Source organism: Crinia signifera, chromosome 8 (genome assembly GCF_055691185.1).
Source record: "Crinia signifera chromosome 8, ASM5569118v1, whole genome shotgun sequence".
NCBI classification, from domain to species: Eukaryota; Metazoa; Chordata; class Amphibia; order Anura; family Myobatrachidae; genus Crinia; species Crinia signifera.
The window spans coordinates 120,913,145-120,932,632 of record NC_139224.1 but is presented as its reverse complement, the minus strand read 5'-3'; the positions used below and the strand labels follow the sequence as shown (position 1 = coordinate 120,932,632).

Here is a 19,488-nt window from a genome sequence, read left to right as displayed (position 1 = left end):
AATATTTTTTTTGCATGCACATCAGTTTTCCACCCCATAAATGATAAAGTTTGATAAAATAGCAGTAGCACCATTGTGCATAAACTATGTGTAATGCATGCGCTATAAGGGTTATCAATAATCTTTGCACATGTGCAGCTGCAAAAAATCGATCCACTACGTTAACGTCAGTATTACATATGACCCAGAATCAGGCTCAGAGCCAGATGTATTAAGCTTTAAAAAGTGATAAAGTGGAGAGTGATAAACAACCAGCCAATCAGATCCTACCTGTCATTTTTCATACCCAGCCTGTAACATGGCAATTAGGAGCTGATTGGCTGGCTGTTTATCGCTCTCCAATTTATACATTTTTAAAGCTTGATACTGTACATCCGGCCCCCAATGTGTTGTAGAGTTTAAGCAGCACAAATAGCATTTAGGTGCTAATGTAGCAGTTCCTAAACTTTTTTATATCACGTGCCCTAGGGCATCAGAATTCTTTTTATGGCACCCCTAGGCTAAAAGTTTTACATTTTGAAAATAATATAAAATGTAAATTGTGTTTATATGTCATGTTTAAGGTTATTATGTTGTGAGGGACAGGATTCGCTCCTGTTTGACCACATATATTATAATTGGAAGCCACAAACACTGGTTTTGTCTATAACTTAAATAATTTTATTTGATCCCAGGCCACCAAACCAGGTCACCCCTGCAATTGACCCAAGGCACCCCAGGGTGGCACGCCACACAGTCTGGGAACCAGCTAATGAAATTAAATAATCCACATAACAATAGGGGATGGGTAACACATATAAACATACCTTTAATGTTGTATGTAATATGTGTGATGGCTGTGTGCTGTTCACAGCCACCCCTGTACTCGGGATGCAGAATTCACCACTCAGCTTCTCCTTCCTGTATAAGCCAGCCCCCAGTGGCCTAGCCAATAGGAGTCTGGGGCTGGTTTATACAGGAAGAAAAGGCTGAGTGTTGTGTCCTGAGTGCAACCTCAAATGTTATACATACAGTGCTGCTGACCCCAGGGGTCAGGCATCCATTACACAACATTACATACAAAATTAAAGGTATGCTCAGGGTCGTAATTCAAAGAGGCAATGAAGGTGTCTGCCTCTGCACTTCAAGCCCTGAAGGGGCACCTGCATGTAGAGCAGCATCTGTGTGATACCCACTGGCATCCAAATGTGGCTCCTGATCTTCCAATGGAGCTCTGAGGTGCACCCACATAGCAGGGCTCTTGGGATAGAGCCAATTAACTAACACCTGCAATAAGCGGCAGGACGGCACAACCTGTGCTGTAGACAGCCACGGGGCACCTGCTGCTGGACTGTGAGATGGCAGCCACTGGTGAACATTCATTCTGAATGCTCATGAGTCTGTTCCTGTAGCTGGAGCCCTTCGGCCCTGCAGTGACAGACTGGGCCGCCGAATCGGCCCTGCCATTTGTGCACGCACGCACGCACACATGAACCGCGCATGCGCGCTCTGCCTCTCCGGCTTTGTGTAAAGTGGAGGCTCCACCTCCCGATCGGCGCACAGAGAGAGCCACTGGACTCGCGGCAGGTCCGGCAGCTCTCTCTGTACGCCGATGAGGTCCTGAAGAGAGGGGGCCTCTCTGTGGGCTGTGGCTCTCTCTGTGCGCCGATCGGGAGTGTGTGATGCGGCCATCGCTCCGTCTCCGTCGCTCTGTGCGCGGGGGCGGGTGATGCGGCAGTCGCTCCATGCGAGGGGGGAGACACACATTTCTGGGTTAGGTGATGCGGGGTGCGCTCACCTCCATCTGGGGGGGGGGGGGGGAGACACACCTCCTGCTCATTTCTTCCGCCCTCCAGTGGCCAGCGCCCTAGGCAAATGCCTAGAGCTGCCTAGTGGTGGCGCCGGCCCTGCCAGTCCAGGCCTGGACTCAAAGATCAACTCAAGACAATTTAAGTGCAAAACTGGAAATAGTGAGTTAATTTTTCATTGCTGTTGACATATAGGGGGAACATATACTAAGATTGTAGTTCTATTTTAGATGGGATGTTGCTCTGGGCAACCAATCAGCTAGTATCTATTATCTTCTAGGAGGTAGTAGAATCTGATTTGTTGCCCATAGCAACATCCCATGTGAAATAAAACTCCCATCTTAGTAAATTTCCCTCATAAAGTCTTCATTTGGTGATTTCCACAGTCAGGCCCACTGGTCGCGGCTCCCTCACACTCACTGCCTTATTGGATTATTCACACCAGAAACCTAACTATACACACCTGTACACCTGACATAGGCTCACATCAGACAAATATGCAATTGTGGGTTTATGGCATAAACACATGATCCATCGTTACATGAGCTCCCATTGTGTGCAGTAAGGGATTTATAGACATGTATGGCTTATGCGTGGAAAACAATACATCTGGTTGGAAGTCTGTATGTATGCATGCATTTGTGAATAAGAAAATATTCCATGTCATCCGAGAAAGGCCATTGCTTTACCTGTGGTGGTGGGCGCCCCCCAGCTGCCTCTGGGCACTCTGGGAGCATGATCAGCTTACTATTTGTACTACATATACATGACGGGGAGGGATTATCAGGAGTCCATTCATTAGACAGCAGTATGTTGGTTACACTTGGAGACACAGAAGGGATGGTCCACTCATTTGATGTGTTCACACAAGTGAATTTTTTACTAGAAAAAAAACATGAACAAAATGTATCAATATAAATCTTATCAGAAATGTTTTAACCTCTCCATAGGCCAAATACATAAAAAAAAAAAAATAATACTAACATATAGGGGGTTATGCAATCTGCCGCCACTATTTCCGACGTGGGAAATAGCGGCGGCTCCCTATTCAGCGACAGCAATGAAGCGGGATCACAGCAGAACGGGCCCGACTTTAGAAGCTGTCGGGCCTGTTCTGTCGTGATCTCGGCCGCAGATCGCCATCCACGGCCGGTTTCATGGCTACACCCCCTTTGCGCCAAGCGGCAGACGGGACATTGAATCCCACCTGTCGTTCTGCGGTCGATCAGACCGCAAACGGACTGGGATCACGGGTGTCAGCGGGGATCGACAGCTGTGTACCCGAATTGCATACCCCCAAAGTTTTATAACTGAAACTGACTGGTTGTAGACCCCAGCTAACAGAAACACAATAAAAAATAATTCTGCTGAATTATCAGACTACTGCTTAGCAACTGATATGCAAATCCCTGATTATAGGAACCACATATATTGTACATTATATACCATTATCACTTACGACAGGGGCTGGTCTTTCATGCACCGGGTTCCGAAGCCTGGACTATTGAGGAATGCATCCGAAATGGGCACAACCTGCTCACTGCCAGGCCGCTCATTACTAAAACAAAGGTGGCAGAAGAAAATGGCAGTCATTTTTGTTCCTCAATCAACATTATATATATTCTGATAAATTCCGCAGAACAGTTAATACATTATTATTTGTATAAATGTACTTGGCACAAAAGTGTGTTGACCTGATTTTAAATTCCTTGTATCAAATCAAGCTTTTCATTTAGTCGGGAATAACATCTCAGCAAACAATACCAGCATACACAGTATTTGGCAGGCTTTGAGTGGTGTTAAATTGTCCTTTGCATCACTGGTATTCTAGGCTGTCGATGACAACCTACGATGTACAGTCTGTAGTATTGTTTTGTCTGTTATCATGGGAATCGGTTTGTGAGATATAGGTGGGAGTTTTCCTCTATCACAGCTTGATTGAATCCGGTTTTCTTTTTTATGCTATAGATATATTCACTTTTTTTAAAATGTTATTGTGTTTAAGCCATTAATCTATTTTTGCATACTTCTTCTAAAGTATATTAGGAAGTTTTAATTTATGATTATTATAATCACCTTACCCTCAGCCTTGTCTCTTATATCCTTGTGTTAAACCTCCCCTCCCACTGCCTAAGCGTAACCGTCCCCTCCCGCAGCCTATGCCTAATTGTCCCCTCCCACAGTTTAACCTTAACTATCTCCTCCCACAGCCTAACCGTCCCTTCCCACACCCTAACACTAACCATCCCTTCCCACACCCTAACCCTAACCATCCCTTCCCACACCCTAACACTAACCATCCCTTCCCACACCCTAACCCTAACCATCCCTTCCCACACCCTAACACTAACCATTCCTTCCCACAGCCTAACCATAACCATCCCGGGTGTGGTATAGGGGTCCGACAGTCGGGATCTCGACAGTCATTATCCCGACATCGGGATCCCGACTGGCCAGACTCAGACAGCATAGTGAGCGCAACTAAGCCCCTTGCGGGCTCGCTGTGCTAGCCACGCTGCGGGCACGGTGGCACGCTATGTGAGCCACCTATTCTATTCTCCCTCTATGAGGGTCGTGGACCCCCACGAGGGAAAATAGCAGGTGGCCGTCGGGAACCCGGCTGTCGGTGAATGCCTGTCGGGATCCCGACTGTCGGGACCCCGTCCTGGCACCCAACCATCCCCTCCCACGGCATAACCCTAACCATCCCTTCCCACAGCCTTACCCTAACCATCCCTTCCCACAGTCTAACCTTAACCACCTCCTCCCACAGCCTAACCCTAACTTCATATACATTTATAGCACTGCACCCACAATGCTATCATATTCTCCTTTTTACAGATATACGTCAAACCTGAAAAGTAATGGCAGAGTTTGGGAAGCTCTGTACTGCAGCATAGACAGTTCATGTTTTCATTGTGTCAGCGAGTAGTGAGTACACCTGTGCACCTGCTAGGTGATCTGGAAAATGGGAGCTGTTTGGGAACCTGAGGGCTGAATATAAGAACCTCTTGACTTGAGTTTTATGAAGCTATGATATTTTCTTAAATTAGCTTTTTAGTGGGCAGCCCAGAAACTCACCCAGGACTGCAATACAAATATAACAGCAACTTTAACTCTTTTGCTCTCCATGACTATACTGTATACTGATTGTACTGTATAACACTGATAAACGTTTGTAACACAGAAACTTAATCTACATGTGAAGGAAACACTGATATATGCTGCAAATGTTGGTGTTCTGCAGCCTTGTGTAACATCTGCCTTGTTTGCTGCACCAGCTGCTGCATTGATGGTATCAGCCGGGTACCCCGGGTAATACATCCTCTGAGGCAGCATAATCAACATTGATATTCAATGTTGGTAAATACAGCCAGAATATGGCAATTACTAAAAATTGTATTCAGTCCGTGTAATAAAATGTGTTCAGAGGGGGAGGTCAGAAGCGACCCACAGGAGCGCGCATATCGTGGGTACACAATATACCTGATATTACGCTCCGATCCGAGGGATCCGGCAACATATCATCTGGTGCACAGGTTCTCAAGCTTGGTCCTCAGGACCCCATATAAGTTTTGCAGGTCTCCTCATGGAATCACAAGTGAAATAATAAGCTCCATATGTGGATCTTTTAAAATGTGTCAGTGAGTTATGACTACACCTGTGCACCTGTCGGGTGACCTGGAAAACATGAACTGGGTGGGCTCCTGATGACCAAGATTTAGAACCACTGGCCTAGTGTGTAGTCAGCTTTAGAGGGGCACAAAATAGTGACATTAGTGCTGGGTATGCTCTGTACCATGGTTTGGCTGTCTAGCCAGTCCGCCAAATAATCTGATGATAAGTGCATACTGTACATACAGCAGGATGCACCAATATATCTACAGCTATATCATTCATCAGATGTGCTGTAGGTCCAATACGATATGTCTGTAAATGGTGTAGTTCACAGACATATTGGGAGTACACACCCATCGATGCACTCACAATATATTGGCCATTCAATTACAAGGCCGATATATCACCCAGTGTGTACCCAGCATATGTCCTCTACTTGGTAAGCTAAATAAAGGTTGTTGGTTTTTTTTTGCACCATCCAGAATATGGATTCCAGATGCTTTCAAAGTGGAGTGTTGTTAGTGGTTAGAAATAAAAAAAAATGTAGATAATATGTCTCCAATTAATTACATTTATAAGGCCTAATGGTGCCCATACACGCTCCGATCCCAGCGGTGCGATGTGTGCTTTGAGGTGCGTGCTCCCGCGGCACCTCATCGCACAGTACAAAAAGTATGTGCTGCACATACTTTTTGTACTTGCTTTTCATCGCATCGCATCGCATTGCATGCACAAGGCATGCAATGCGATGCAATGGATGCTTTTATAGCTCAGAACGCACGCCGGGATCGGAGCGTGTATGGGCACCTTAACCTCCTCTAAAGGTCAATCGCAGCATGAATTATGACAAAACACTGAACAGAGCACTGAACAGAACAAAACAATATTTTCCTTCGCATTTTAGTTTTGCATTAGATTTCACAAAATCAGGGCAGCAGTTTAAGGTGAAATACAGTATGCCCTTATTGCACTGAACAATTTCCCACCCCATTATGCCTTCCCAGTTACAAGGACTGTAAGTCTTACCCATGCTATGCACACATAAACTGACACAAGCCAAACTCTACATTGGGCCTTATGGAAGTACACCTCGTTCATCCTTTGATATCAGGCTCAATTGGAAGAAGACCAAAGACAACATACACCCCTATCCACAGACCCAGTTGTGAGCACTGAGGATCCCGTATGTCCCTCTGTCCACCTCTTGGTACCATTGGTGGAGTATTATGATTGAAGCACATAATTACTAGTCTACGTGTTACTCTAACCTGAAGAACATAAACTGTTGTCCATAGATCCATGGATGAAGTGTCAGGCTGGGATATTCTCCGAATGGAGGGACAATGAGAGTGAAGACTAGGGCCAGCAGCACAAAGCTGGCAGGAAGCACAATCTGCACAGGGGTAAAGGTAGCAGGAACAAGAGACAGTAATTAGCTGTATACTGCAAAGACAGTTGAAATCTTACAAATAACACACAAAGTTGGCCAGTTGGTGGCTCAATGCTGCCCATGTTAGAACCAGTCACTTTTCATTATATTTATTTTTCACTGATATATATATATAAAGTAAGAATTAATAATCAATTGGGGTTATTTAGACCTGATCGTTGCTGCATGAATTCACATGGCGACGACTATCAATTGTAGACCATTTGTAGAGGTTGTAGCGCGCATGTGTGAGGCCAAACAGCAACAAAAACCAGCTATTACTCTATTTGCAAGCGGTTTGCAATTTCATTGACAGGAAGCTGCTTTTTGTGGGTGTCATCCGGCCGTTTTCTGGAAGTTTAAGAAAATACGCAAGTGTGCCCAAGTACAGTATCTTCAGGGACGTCATGTGACATCATCTCTGTCCTGTTTCTGTCACAGAGTTGTGCAAGGGTCAGAGTTATGCACAGACCGAAAAAAATCATTCAATGGTGAGTGATCCACCGATCAGTGAGATTTCCGCAAGGCATTTGCAGCCTGGCAGAGGGCGGGATTTTACGCTGTCTGGGCGACGTCTATCTAATCGCAGGGCTCTGCAACTCCGCGCAGCAATGATCGGATCTGAATAACCCCCTTTGTCCACACTGACAGGTGGTTTTTCTTATTAATATACAGCAGGGGACTAAACACCAAATCTCATATGTTTGACGTCTTATGTCCAGCCCAAAGAAGGGCGGTGGGACAGAGAGAGCTGGTGGGGGGATGTAGAGAGGCGGGTGGGGGGGCGTTGCGAGACGGCAAGGGGACGCAGAGAGGCGGGGGGTGGGACCGTGTGGTGAGCTAATTTAAAAAACACAAAAACATACAAATGAATGGGCAGCCACCGCCCAAATGGGAGGCTGCTGATTGGCTGAGAGAGCTCTCAGCCAATCAGTGGCTTTCCATTTATTTGTATGGGTTTTTTTTTTTGCAGCTTGGATCCCTGCTCCTAGCTCCCCCTGCCCGGTTCTATGTGAACCCAGTAGATGCATGTGCTAAATTACATGCAAAACTTGTGCCTAATTGTATTTGAGCCCTCCCGGGGAGCTGCCAGGGACATCAGATTTGGACAAGTCTGCCACATTGGAGGTAATTCTGGTTGACTTGCAAGGCTGCAAATTTTGCACCAGATGCCACCCGCATGGCCCCCCGCCCCCCCCACCCCCACCCTCGCATGCCGCGATCCCCCGCAGGCATGCAAATGGATGTTTTGCATAAACATCCATTTGCAGCCTTAGGTGAGGGGGAGAAATCATTCGATGGTCGGTGACCATCGAATGATTTCTCCAGCGCTCTCAGTTCTGAGACAGCTCTGTGGGGAAGTGGGAGGGCAGCTGACGCCAGCAGATGTCAGCTGTCCACCCACATCATTGGGGAGTTACCTTGAGAACGCCCAGTGTTTTCATGGGAACGCCCATGAAACGCTGTGCGTTCCCATGGGTGAATCCCCGGCCCACTGCCAAATGTCCCCCACCCACACTGTTGTGCGCGAGTGCCCGGCGAAAAATCTATTCGCCGCGCCCGCTCGCATACAGCTGCTGCACATGTGCAGAAATGACTATGACGAAATCGGTCCCCCATTATGTTTGCAATACTTCTTCCAGCCATCGGACTCCCTCCACTGCCCAAACATCGATGCGGTCACTAGATAGAAAAACCTTCAATGACTTATGTATGTGTTATTGCTAAGCCATGACATTACCTGAGCCAGGAAATCTTTGCGACTCCGTGTTGCATGCTGGAAGCGTTTCATGATAAGCGCTTTGAACTGCTGCAGCAGTAGATCAGTGCCCTTAATCTGCCGGGATCCCTTACCCTCAAGTGGTTGGGCATCTGCATGGGTATCATCAGCCGGATCTCTCTGAGACTCCTTCCTGACTGCCGGTTGCTGATCTGAGACTGTAGATTGACAATAATGCAACAACAAGTAAGTATGTACCCACAGTTTATGCCACTAGAACCTAAGAAAGCTCTGTTATTTGGCTGCAGCACACATACCAGCATTATATATAATCCAGCTCACTAAATATGAGCATAACCTAATGGGGGTTAAGCAGTGATAGCAACAGCAGGCAGCTATGCAGCTTGTGTGTATCAAATGTTTTGTTCTCTCTGTGCATAACATAATTAAAAATGTCACCTCAGAACTACCCAAAGGACTGTGGGAGGTAAAAAGCAGCCTAAAGAGTGGATAAATTGACCGATTGAGAAGATTCCCAAAGCAACCAATCAGATGCAAGGTACAGAAGATGTGTATTCATATGCTGTGACTTCAGTTGTGTCACACAGCCCCTCCATGCGCCAGGCCCCAGGCGACTCGGCAGTACTGAGTGTCTTTTTCTCTCGAAGTGTGCGTCTTATTCCCATAAATAAAACAAATGAAAGTGACAAGTCTACTAGAATTCTCTAATCAATTGACATGCAACATTTGTGCAAATGAGTCTGAATATATATATTCGTCGACCATATTGATGTCCTGATGAATTGAAAATAAAACTTTGTCTGCTATTTGCACAATTCTCAGTGCTGGTGAGTGCCTACTTCTCTCTCTACAAGTATTATATATATATATATATATATATATATATATATATCTATAGTTCTCCAATGCTGCATACTTTACCCACACTGAGTTTCGTGATGCTTCATCTGCAACTTTGTACATTTTAAAAACAAATTTCTGTTTGGTAAAAACCAGAGCCCAGGATCTGTAGCACACAATGGGGATGGATCACATAAGCACAGTATGGTATATTGAGGCTAGGTATAGAAGGACAGAATTTTTCAAGTACATTCGATAAAATGATAGATAGAAGCTGTACGGTTGCTATAGGCAACTTCTCCATGCTTAACATTCCATGATACAGCTTCCCATATTCACAATCTGATGTTCAGAGAAAACTTATGGGACCTACACACGGAGCTATTTGGGGTAATTTTCTAAGCGATCTGACTAAATTGCTTAGAAAATGACCCCAAATCAATCCGTGCGTAAGGACCATAGCAATAGCGTCACCAGGGAACACTGGCCCTGCCAGATTGCTCAGCACACATCGCTGACACATCGCTGTGTGCTGAGCGATCTGAGTGATCTAGCGTCGCTCAGATCGCTGGCACTCGTCGCTATGTGTGTAGGCCCCATAAGACAATGGATGTGTATGAACAAATTCTATTGTGAACAATATAATTATCAGGACATTATTATGTAGGAAAGGGACTTTGGTCAATGTCACTGCAATACCTAAGTATTTGGAGGGTCATTTTTAAGAACAAAAGCTCTTTACATCTATGCAAGTCTCAATAACCTAACACTAAGCCAAGAAGCTCTGCCTTGGTCTAGAATCTTATTAATAATGGTGGACTGTGCATACTGTATGCTGCCATTGCACTGCACAAGCGCCAAGGTACCCTATCGCTCACAGTGAGTGATGGCAAAAACCCTTGCATGTCATGGCTGTTTTTGCGTCTGCAATTTCTCATGACTCCGCAAGAACGGAAATAGGCAAATGTCAGCTTGGGCTTTCCTTGTGTGTACATCTAGGTGATGGAATAAGTAATCCCTGCAACACCCACTTTGCACCTCTTAAGGCAAAGTGTCCCTTGCAACTTTCTTTCAATGTGGCTTCTGTGGCTGCTGTGCTGCAAAGGAGATCTAGGTGGCATAATCTAGATAAAGCTGTGGGAATCGCAAAGTGCAGCTCTTATCGAGAGAGCTGGCTTCTGCGTTGCTCATTGCATCTGTCAGTACATATGTAATAAGCATTGTAGCGATGGCCGGTGGGATGTCTCTCCGGTGCATGGTACATCCCGGCCACTGGCACGGCCAGTGATTTGTGTCATTTAACCCTGCCCCCTCTGCTATGCTGGTATTTGGCAGAGGAGGGGGATGTGGGGATGTCTTGAAGCGGGAGGCTTGCCCACCCTTCCGGGGGGCCTGAAGGAGGACCCGATTTTCAGAAGCCTCCCAGGTATTCCGATAGGGTAGGCAAGTATCCATCCATCTCAGAAGGCATACTATGGGAACCTTTCTCCCCTCACAGCACCCCAGGCTCTGCCCTCACAGCACCCCTCTGACCTAATGCACAGCACAAAACCCTTCTCCGAGCATAGTACTCTTCAAAAATCTTAAAACCCATCACCCTTCACCCTGTACCCCTATTCCAGCACCGCCCCCCTCTCCCAGCACAGCACCAATCTCACAGATCACAACAGCATCACTCAGTACCCCTCCATTATAACTCACAGTACAGGCTGATCCCACATACCCCACCCGCCAATGGTTACTGCTTGTTGTTGCTCCCCACCCCCTTTCATCCTATAACCGTCATCATCACTGCCTCCCTCTCATCCAGCTCTCACTTTTTGCCTGTGTTGCTGACTGGCTGGGGCAGGGTCCTGCAGCTCCTCCCATTCATTGCCTTGCTGCTATTGCAGCTGCTGCCTCAGGCATACAGTGAAAGTAAGAACACTTCCTGCATGTTCTGATTCTAGGTACCACCTCTCTGTTCTAGAGATGGCCATTGTTGCCATTGCCATCGATGGTTGCCGTCGACGGCAATATTGCAACTGTCAACGATAGTGTAAAACTAGGCAATGAATGACCACCAATATTGTTACCTATCGATGGTCATCCATTTGGTTTGACTGATTGGCCTGTGGGCCAATGAAAACATGAGGCGGTGCTATGCTCCATGTCCTGGCACTTTGAAGAAAAAAAAGAAAGCATAACATTGGTTTTGCTGTGCCATTGATGGAGGGAAACCATCTTGTTCTCCCGAATCGCTGGCAATAGTATTCAACATCGGCCATAAACCATTAATGATTTTAAATCATCGATGGCCATACCTACTCTGTTCTGCAGCTGCAGCCTCCTGACGAATGTGCCCCGTTCTGAATGAATAAGAACCAGGCCCTAGTCCAGCTGAGTGTTGGAGCACTGATATTAAATCGTTCTGCATGTAAGCTTGCTATTGCATCTAATTACAGTCAGTACATAGCCAATAATGCAGAAACTCAGCTGTAATATCTCCTTCCAGCCTACAGGCTGCACGCTTCCGGAAACATGCAGGGAAGAAACTACTCCTGGAAATGCATAGCCAGATCTGTATGTCAGGTAACAGATAATGGCCCTTATTCAGATCTGTGCGGCCGGAGCCGCACACGGTGCTCCGGCCGCACAAACCAATCCCCGCCCACGATACGGATCGCCACGGCCGTCCGTACACGGACGGCTGGCGATCCGCAAGAAAATGGTGGGGCGTACGCCTCCACCATGGTGGGAGCTGCCCCCTGCATTCGATGGTCGGCGACCATCGAAGGCAGGGCCGCACGCCCCACCAGGTCCCGCAAGCTGAGACCACACGGACAATCGTCCGTGTGATAGCTTGTATGGGGGCTGAGAGCTGACATCCGGCGACGTCAGCTTTCCGCCCCCATCACTGGCGTCATACCCTCATTAGCATGCATACGCCCCGCGTTTGCATGGGAACGCCCATGAAACGCGGGGCGTATGCATAGGGAAATGAGGGTATGAAGCCCCTCACGCCCCTATACGCCCCCTTTGCGGCGGACGAACTACGTCTGCGGCGAATTGGGCTGCACATGCGCAGATTGACCTCTGCGCATGTGCAGACTGAAAACATCGGCGGTACGGCCGCACGCGGGCCGTACCGCACGATTCAGAATAAGGGCCAATGATGGGTACACTGAGGAATGTGCAGCTATTTTATGGTAATTGTTGTAAAATAGTTACTATTATAATAAAATACATATACCAATAAGGGATGTTAGTATCGATGTACATGCTGTCGACAGTCGGTATGTTGACAGCATGATATAAATGTGACAATGCTGACATTGTTGTAATGTTATTTAAAGTATTGTAAGAGTACAGGCATGATCACTTTAGTTTAAACATGTACATAGCAAAACCTCATGTAGCATAAAGTTGAGACGTTACACAAAAGATTGGGGTCACCCAGACAATTTCATGATTTAGATGAAAACTGATTGTTAATTATCAAATGAGATGCAAAATGAATAGGACATAGTCAGGACATTGATGCGGTGCACTTTAAACTGTGTCCATGTCGACTGTGTTGACATTCAGGTAAAAAAACCCTGTGAAAACCCCATGTCGACATTTTGACTGTCGACCTAGACACTGTAAAACTAATGACCTTTCGAACTAACGACCTTTCGACCATAACCAGTTCTGCCACTAAGATGCTGTAGATGCTACCCTTGCATCAGTGGACCACCCATAAGAACTACTGCACATGGCATATTTCCATTCAGAATATTACTAGCAATATTTATCCTTTCTTCCCAATAGGAGCTGTACAAAGTGGAGACTGACATTTGGGTGTCACACTATGATATCGTTCATTGTGTACACGCAATATCGGCCACCTGTGGACAGTATCATGTAGGGTGTGTGGGCAGTGGTGGGATTCAAAAAAATTAACAACAGGTTCTATGTCCTAATGACCATTTTAAATATACTAAAAGATATACCAAAAGGTAGTTTCCGCATGCCCGTTACACAGTACTCTGCAACCTGTAATGCCTGTACATATTATCTCATGCACCATAATGCTAATGCCCATTAAACATAAAGCCACACATCGTAATGCCAATTACAAATAAGGCAACACACCGTAATGCCCATTACACATTGAGCTACACACCTTGATGCCCGTTACACATCGTGCCACACACTGTAATGCCCATCACTCACAGGTAAAGCAGGGATACAGCAGAACACGCTATACCTGATGGAAAAAAAATGCTTCATAGATGGGGCTATGCAGTAACCCTTTATGTTCAAAGTATCTGAAATGTTTATTTAATATTATTTCCCACAAGTAAAAAAGGATCCACCACAGTTGGAACTATTGGGGGGTCTTAGGGTTAGGATGCGGGGGAGTGAGAGGTTAGGGTAAGGCTGTGCGGAGGGAAAGGTTAGGGTTAGGCACCTACAAGGGAATTAGGGACAGGCTGTGGGATGGTGGGGGCTAACTTGTATACTAATAAATAACCAATCACATTCCTATGGGACACTTACTGGCCCTGTACTGCATATACCTGACACATGCATAGTCCTATATATCAGTATTATACAGCTAGTCATAGTGTGGCTGAGTACCCAGGTTCTAGTATCATGGACATGTGGTGACATTTCTGCAGAGCTAACACTCTAGTGACATGGCTGCAGAGCTAACACTCAAGTCCCTAGAGTGTTAGCTCTGCAGCCATGTCACTAGAGTGTTAGCTCTGCAGCCATGTCACTAGAGTGTTAGCTCTGCAGCCATGTCACTAGAGTGTTAGCTCTGCAGCCATGTCACTAGAGTCTAGTGACATGGCTGCAGAGCTAACACTCTAGTGACATGTCTGCAGAGCTAACACTCTAGTGACATGGCTGCAGAGCTAACACTCTAGTGCAGTGGTTCCCAAACTTTTTTGCATCACGGCACCCTAGATTATCAGAATATTTGTCACGGCACCCCTAGGTGCAAAGTTTTCTAAAGAGAATTTCAGAAAACAATATTAAATTAAATATGTTGTGCTTATATGTAATTTTAAGGTCCAGTTATGTAAACCATCTGTGCTGAAGCCTGGATATCACTAAAACCTGCACTGTTGATGTGCCTTGAGGACCTTGGTTGGGAAAGCCTGCACTAGAGTGTTAGCTCTGCAGCCATGTCACTAGAGTGTTAGCTCTGCAGCCATGTCACTAGAGTCTAGTGACATGGCTGCAGAGCTAACACTCTAGTGACATGGCTGCAGAGCTAATACTCTAGTGACATGACTACAGAGCTCACTCTCTAGTGACATGGCTTCAGAGCTTGCACTTTAGTGCCTCCAGCTCATCCCCTCCCCCGGCATGCGGTACTTACTCCTTATGGCCCTTGCACAGCAGGAAGAGGGACCTCCAGGCATGCACGGCGGAGGCCAGCAGGAACAGCACCCAGGCGAGCACGCTGAACCTGCAGGTGGACTCTGGCCCCCACTCCTCCACGGTGAAGTTCTCCCTCCCTGTCCAGCGTGATATGATATTCCCGCTCAGCCAGATGCCCTCGGTGTGACATCACCAGTTAGTGCTTCCGGTGTTTGCGTGACTGCAGGAAAGCCGCTCAATGTAAAAGGACTGTCTCAGTGGTGGGATTCAGCCTCTACCCGGCCGATGGGGCGCATTAGGAAACGGTTCTCCAGAACCCATAATGCATTAGGTATCGGTTCTGCAGAACCGGTGCGAACCGGCTGAATCCCACCACTGTGTGTGGGGCTTTAGTTTATTAGTTTATAAGGATTGTAAGTAGAAATGTATCACTTGTAGAATAGAATAGAATCAACTTTTTGGGCCATGTGTGCTTGCGCACACTAGGAATTTATTGTGTATTTCAGTGCAGCATCAAGCAGGGATGAAGGGAAGGGGGGATGACATTACATCAGGGGTTCCCAATCTTTTTTGAATCACGGCACCCTAGAGTATCAGAATCTTTTCACGGCACCCCTATGCCAAAAATAAAATAATTAGACTGGGTTTATATGCGATTCTTAAGGTCAGTTATGTTGTAAAGGACAGTATTTGCTTCTCTTTGTACACATTTTATGATTGGCAGCCACCAGCACTGGTTTTGTTCATACATAATGAACCATTAATAATTTGAGTTGGTCCTGGACCACCAACCCAGGGCACCCCTGCATGTGTCCCGAGGCACCCCAGGGAGCCACGGCACACAGTTTGGGAACCACTGCATTACATACATTATATTGGGACATTACATGCGGGGGAAACATGCCCACCGAGCTGCGTGGCGCCTAGGCAGCCATCAGCGGTGCCACTGGTCATTGCAGCAGTCAGGTGGGTAACAATATTAGCAGGGACAGTACATTTTTCACATGGGGACACATACCCGCAGAGCTGCACAGCGCCTAGGCAGCCCTTCAGTGGCGCCACTGGTCATTGCCGCAGCCAGGTGGGAACAATATAAGCAGGGACAGTACAGTTGTCACACAGGGAACACATTCCCGCCAAGCTGCACAGCGCCTAGGCAGCCATCAGCAGTGCCACTGGTCGTTGCAGCAGCCAGGTGGGTAACAGTATGAGCACAGTATGAGGTAACAGTGTGAGCAAAGACAGCACAGTTGTAACAGAGACATAGAGGACACAGGATACATATGGCTGAGCGCACAATTCCTAGGCAGCCTTTGCAGCGACATCTTGCATCTATTTGTAGGGAGAGCCATGGGTAGCATGGGTGGTGGTGGCGGGGGGGGGGGGGGGGGGGGGGAGAGAGTCACTGAGGCCTGGGGCAGGAGTTGGTGGGGGGTGGGGGACAGAGAGTCAGTGAGGCCTGGGCAGAGTCAGTGAGGCCTGGGGTTGGAGTTGGGCCCTCCCTGGGCTGAGATCCATGCCACAATGTCTCCTCGGGGCCCTCCCATAGCTTCCCCTAACCTCTACCACCGATGTTCACCGGGAGCCTGGATGCCTGGATGCCGGGGTCGTGGGATAGACGCCTGCAGACCTCTGTGTGGGGCCTCCACTAGGCCGGACCGCCACTGCCTGGGGGGATCCCGGCCCTCTCTCCTCTTCACTCCTGGTGGCCATCTCAGCTCGCGATCCCACAGGGAGGCTGGGGGGGCCAGGGGATGGGAGCTCTGTGGATGGAGCAGGAGCTCCCAGTGTGGTTTCCTTTCCAACCCCAGCAGGCCGATGGTCCTGACTGTCCCACTGCTGCTCCAGTGGTTTGTGGCACTCGCCGCCACTCGCTGCCGGGGGTGAGCAGCGCTGCTTCTTCCCTCTCCTCACCGCCACCACTCTGGAGGCCAGGGAAGGTGGAGCTCCGTGGATGGGGGACCAGAGCTCCACATGCATGCGACCATCCCCGGCCCCACCGGAAGTTGTAGACATCCTTACATAACCAGCACAGGGACTGATAAAGAATCAAGGGGCAGATTCAGTCCAAATTCGATTTGTGAATTTGTAAATTGTGTATATTAGAGTTGGGAAGAGTTGTGTCATAGCTGAACTCTAAATGTCATAGTAATAACACAGTTGCCAAATATTTGTTCACTACATGCAAAAGCTTCAGGAAATGCACAAGTGCATCTAACCAGCTAAGCAGCGGTGCTGACATTCCGATCAGTTTACCCATCTTTATTATGCCTGAGTCACCTTTAGTATCGATATTGACAACTGTTGCCTTAGTATCCACTGCTAGACTGGTCCTGGATTTCCGCTGTTGTAACATCCATTCCTCTGTTATACAGATCAGCCAAGAGAAAAATCAAAACATAGCAATTTATCGACAATAAAGGGGGCAAAATACTCACACCGTAGGGCAGCGAGGAACAGCTGCTGAAAAGTATGTGCCCTGGTTATGAACACTAATAAACAACAGTAATATATGATTTAATTGTATCTCCTGTTCATTCAGGAGGGGAGGGTTTCAAGAGAGTGGAGGGTCCAGGTGCAGCCCCTGTGTAGACCTCCCTCCCACAAGTGTCATTTCCCCAATGATTTCTGAATGCACTGAACTCCGGAAACAGGGCTCCTTCGTGTTCCCGGTGATATCTGCAGCACCGGTGCAGAGGTAATTATTGGGAATGGGTGTAGAGCAGGCATTCCCAACCACGGTCCTCAAGGCACACCAACGGTGCAGGTTTTAGTGATATCCAGGCTTCAGCACAGATGATTTAATCAGAATCACTCAGATACTAATTAAGTAACCTGTGCTCAAGCCTGGATATCTACAAAACCTGCACTGTTGGTGTGCCTTGAGGACCGTGGTTGGGAATGCCTGGTGAAGAGCATGGGCCCCATGGACTGAGGAACCATGTCCACCACTCATCCTGCAACCATTATAGATAATCTGCATTATTAGTCTGGAAAATTAGTTGCGATGGTCGTTACTCCAAAACAAATAAAAGAACGTAGTGTGCTTCTTCCAGCCTCTGTCACTTCAGTTATATGAAGTTTGGCTGCTATTGTAAATGACTGTATATATAGTGTAGGACTGCCAGGTTAGGAAGAAACATATAGACCCTACAGCATGTTGTAATAGACCTTAATTTGCCAAAATTGCAGTTTCAATGATTTTGCCACTGAATCGGCAAAGCGGCTGTTTTAAGGACAGAACCAGAGTGATTTTGCCTTCATCATAAAATGTTTACTTGGGATTGAAGTCAGATATCCTAGATACTGTATTACAATATTCATATAGAATGCTAAATAAAGCTTCTGTGCTTTGCTTAATAGTACAGCGATACATACATTTTCAGGTAGAAAATTAAAGGGAGTCTTCAATTTTATCTACTAAGTTAAACAATTCAGTAACCAAAAGTAATCAATCACAATTTTGCTTTAATTTACCTTACATTCACTAACGATCTGGACACTTTTCACCTGATTCCAACAGATCGGGCCAAGAAATCGGGTGAAAAATGGCCAGGTATTTGACATTGAACATGATCCAATATGCGGTCCTGTGTGCATCTGATCGGAGATTTTACCTAGTTTAAAAGTCATGATACACTCAAAGATCTTAGATTTCTAAAGGACTAATCGAGATGTACTAAACCTTGAAAAAGTAATACAAAAAGGATAAAACTTTAACCAATCAGCTCCTAACATTCATGTTTCAAATACAGCTTTTAACATGACAGTTAGAAGATGATTGGCTGGTGCATTATCACTATCAATTTTATCACTTTTCAAGCTTAGTACATCTGGCACCAAATGCTTAATAATATTAGTTAAGAGGAGTTTTCAAAAAAGTGTGGTAATACTTGCCAAGTTATAGGGAAGGAGTTAGTACCTGGAGTTTCTGTGCCGGTCACTGAATCAGCTGTAACTTTTAAAAAGATCTGCAGAGATAATGTTTCAAAGAAAATGTGTATGTCATATGGGTATAAAACACAATGAGCCTTATTTTGAGTAATTCACAATACATGCGCATTGCTGAAGATCATATAAATGAGCAATTATTTACAACTGCACAAAAAGTTCTAAAAACAGCCACGGTGCATAGATAACACAAGTAGTGTACTCACACATGTTCTGTTGCTATCGGGTCAGAGGGTATTAGAGAGGTGACAGAAACATGCTCGCTATTCCTGCCCGTGACTGGTAGGAGGTTAGAAATGCATGCAAAAATGTGCAATTAGTTGTGTTATGGGAGTGTCAGGGAGTGTCTCATATGCAAAGTTTCAAGCAAAGGAGGCCATGGTCAGACATAAGGATGCAGCAATGATGTTGTTAAGGCCCATACACACTGGGCGACTTTGAGCTGAAAGCTGCTCAGTTTACTCGTCTGAGCTGCTTTCAGCTTGAAAGCCGCCCAGTGTGTACAGAGCAGAGTCGTGAGCTCTCCCGGCCACTCATCTACAGGTATTACCAGCAGATGAGTGACAGAGTGGAAGGCTTTTCATGGGCATTCCCATGGGTGCGACCCGGGCCACACGGTGGAGTGAATGAAGCATAATGACTCCCAATGTGTAATGAGCATTACAGATGTGTGGTGCAATGTGTAATGGGCATTACGGTGTGTAGAACAATGTGTAGTGGGCATTATGGTGTGTGGCTCAATGTGTAATGGGCATTATGGTGTG

General features: G+C 46.5%; 1 protein-coding gene across 1 annotated transcript in view; it reads right to left on the bottom strand.

Annotated features, from left to right (window-relative positions):
- Window positions 1–19,488, bottom strand: part of ABCA4 (ATP binding cassette subfamily A member 4) — a 227,808-nt gene that overhangs the window by 70,707 nt on the left and 137,613 nt on the right. Inside the window, exons 28-32 of the mRNA XM_083157071.1 lie at window positions 18,696–18,744; window positions 8,576–8,772; window positions 6,674–6,798; window positions 3,247–3,345; window positions 2,477–2,669 (exon numbers count right to left, since the gene is read on the bottom strand). Coding sequence (XP_083013197.1) covers window positions 2,477–2,669; window positions 3,247–3,345; window positions 6,674–6,798; window positions 8,576–8,772; window positions 18,696–18,744 — 663 coding nt within the window. The remainder of the gene's footprint in view (window positions 1–2,476; window positions 2,670–3,246; window positions 3,346–6,673; window positions 6,799–8,575; window positions 8,773–18,695; window positions 18,745–19,488) is intronic.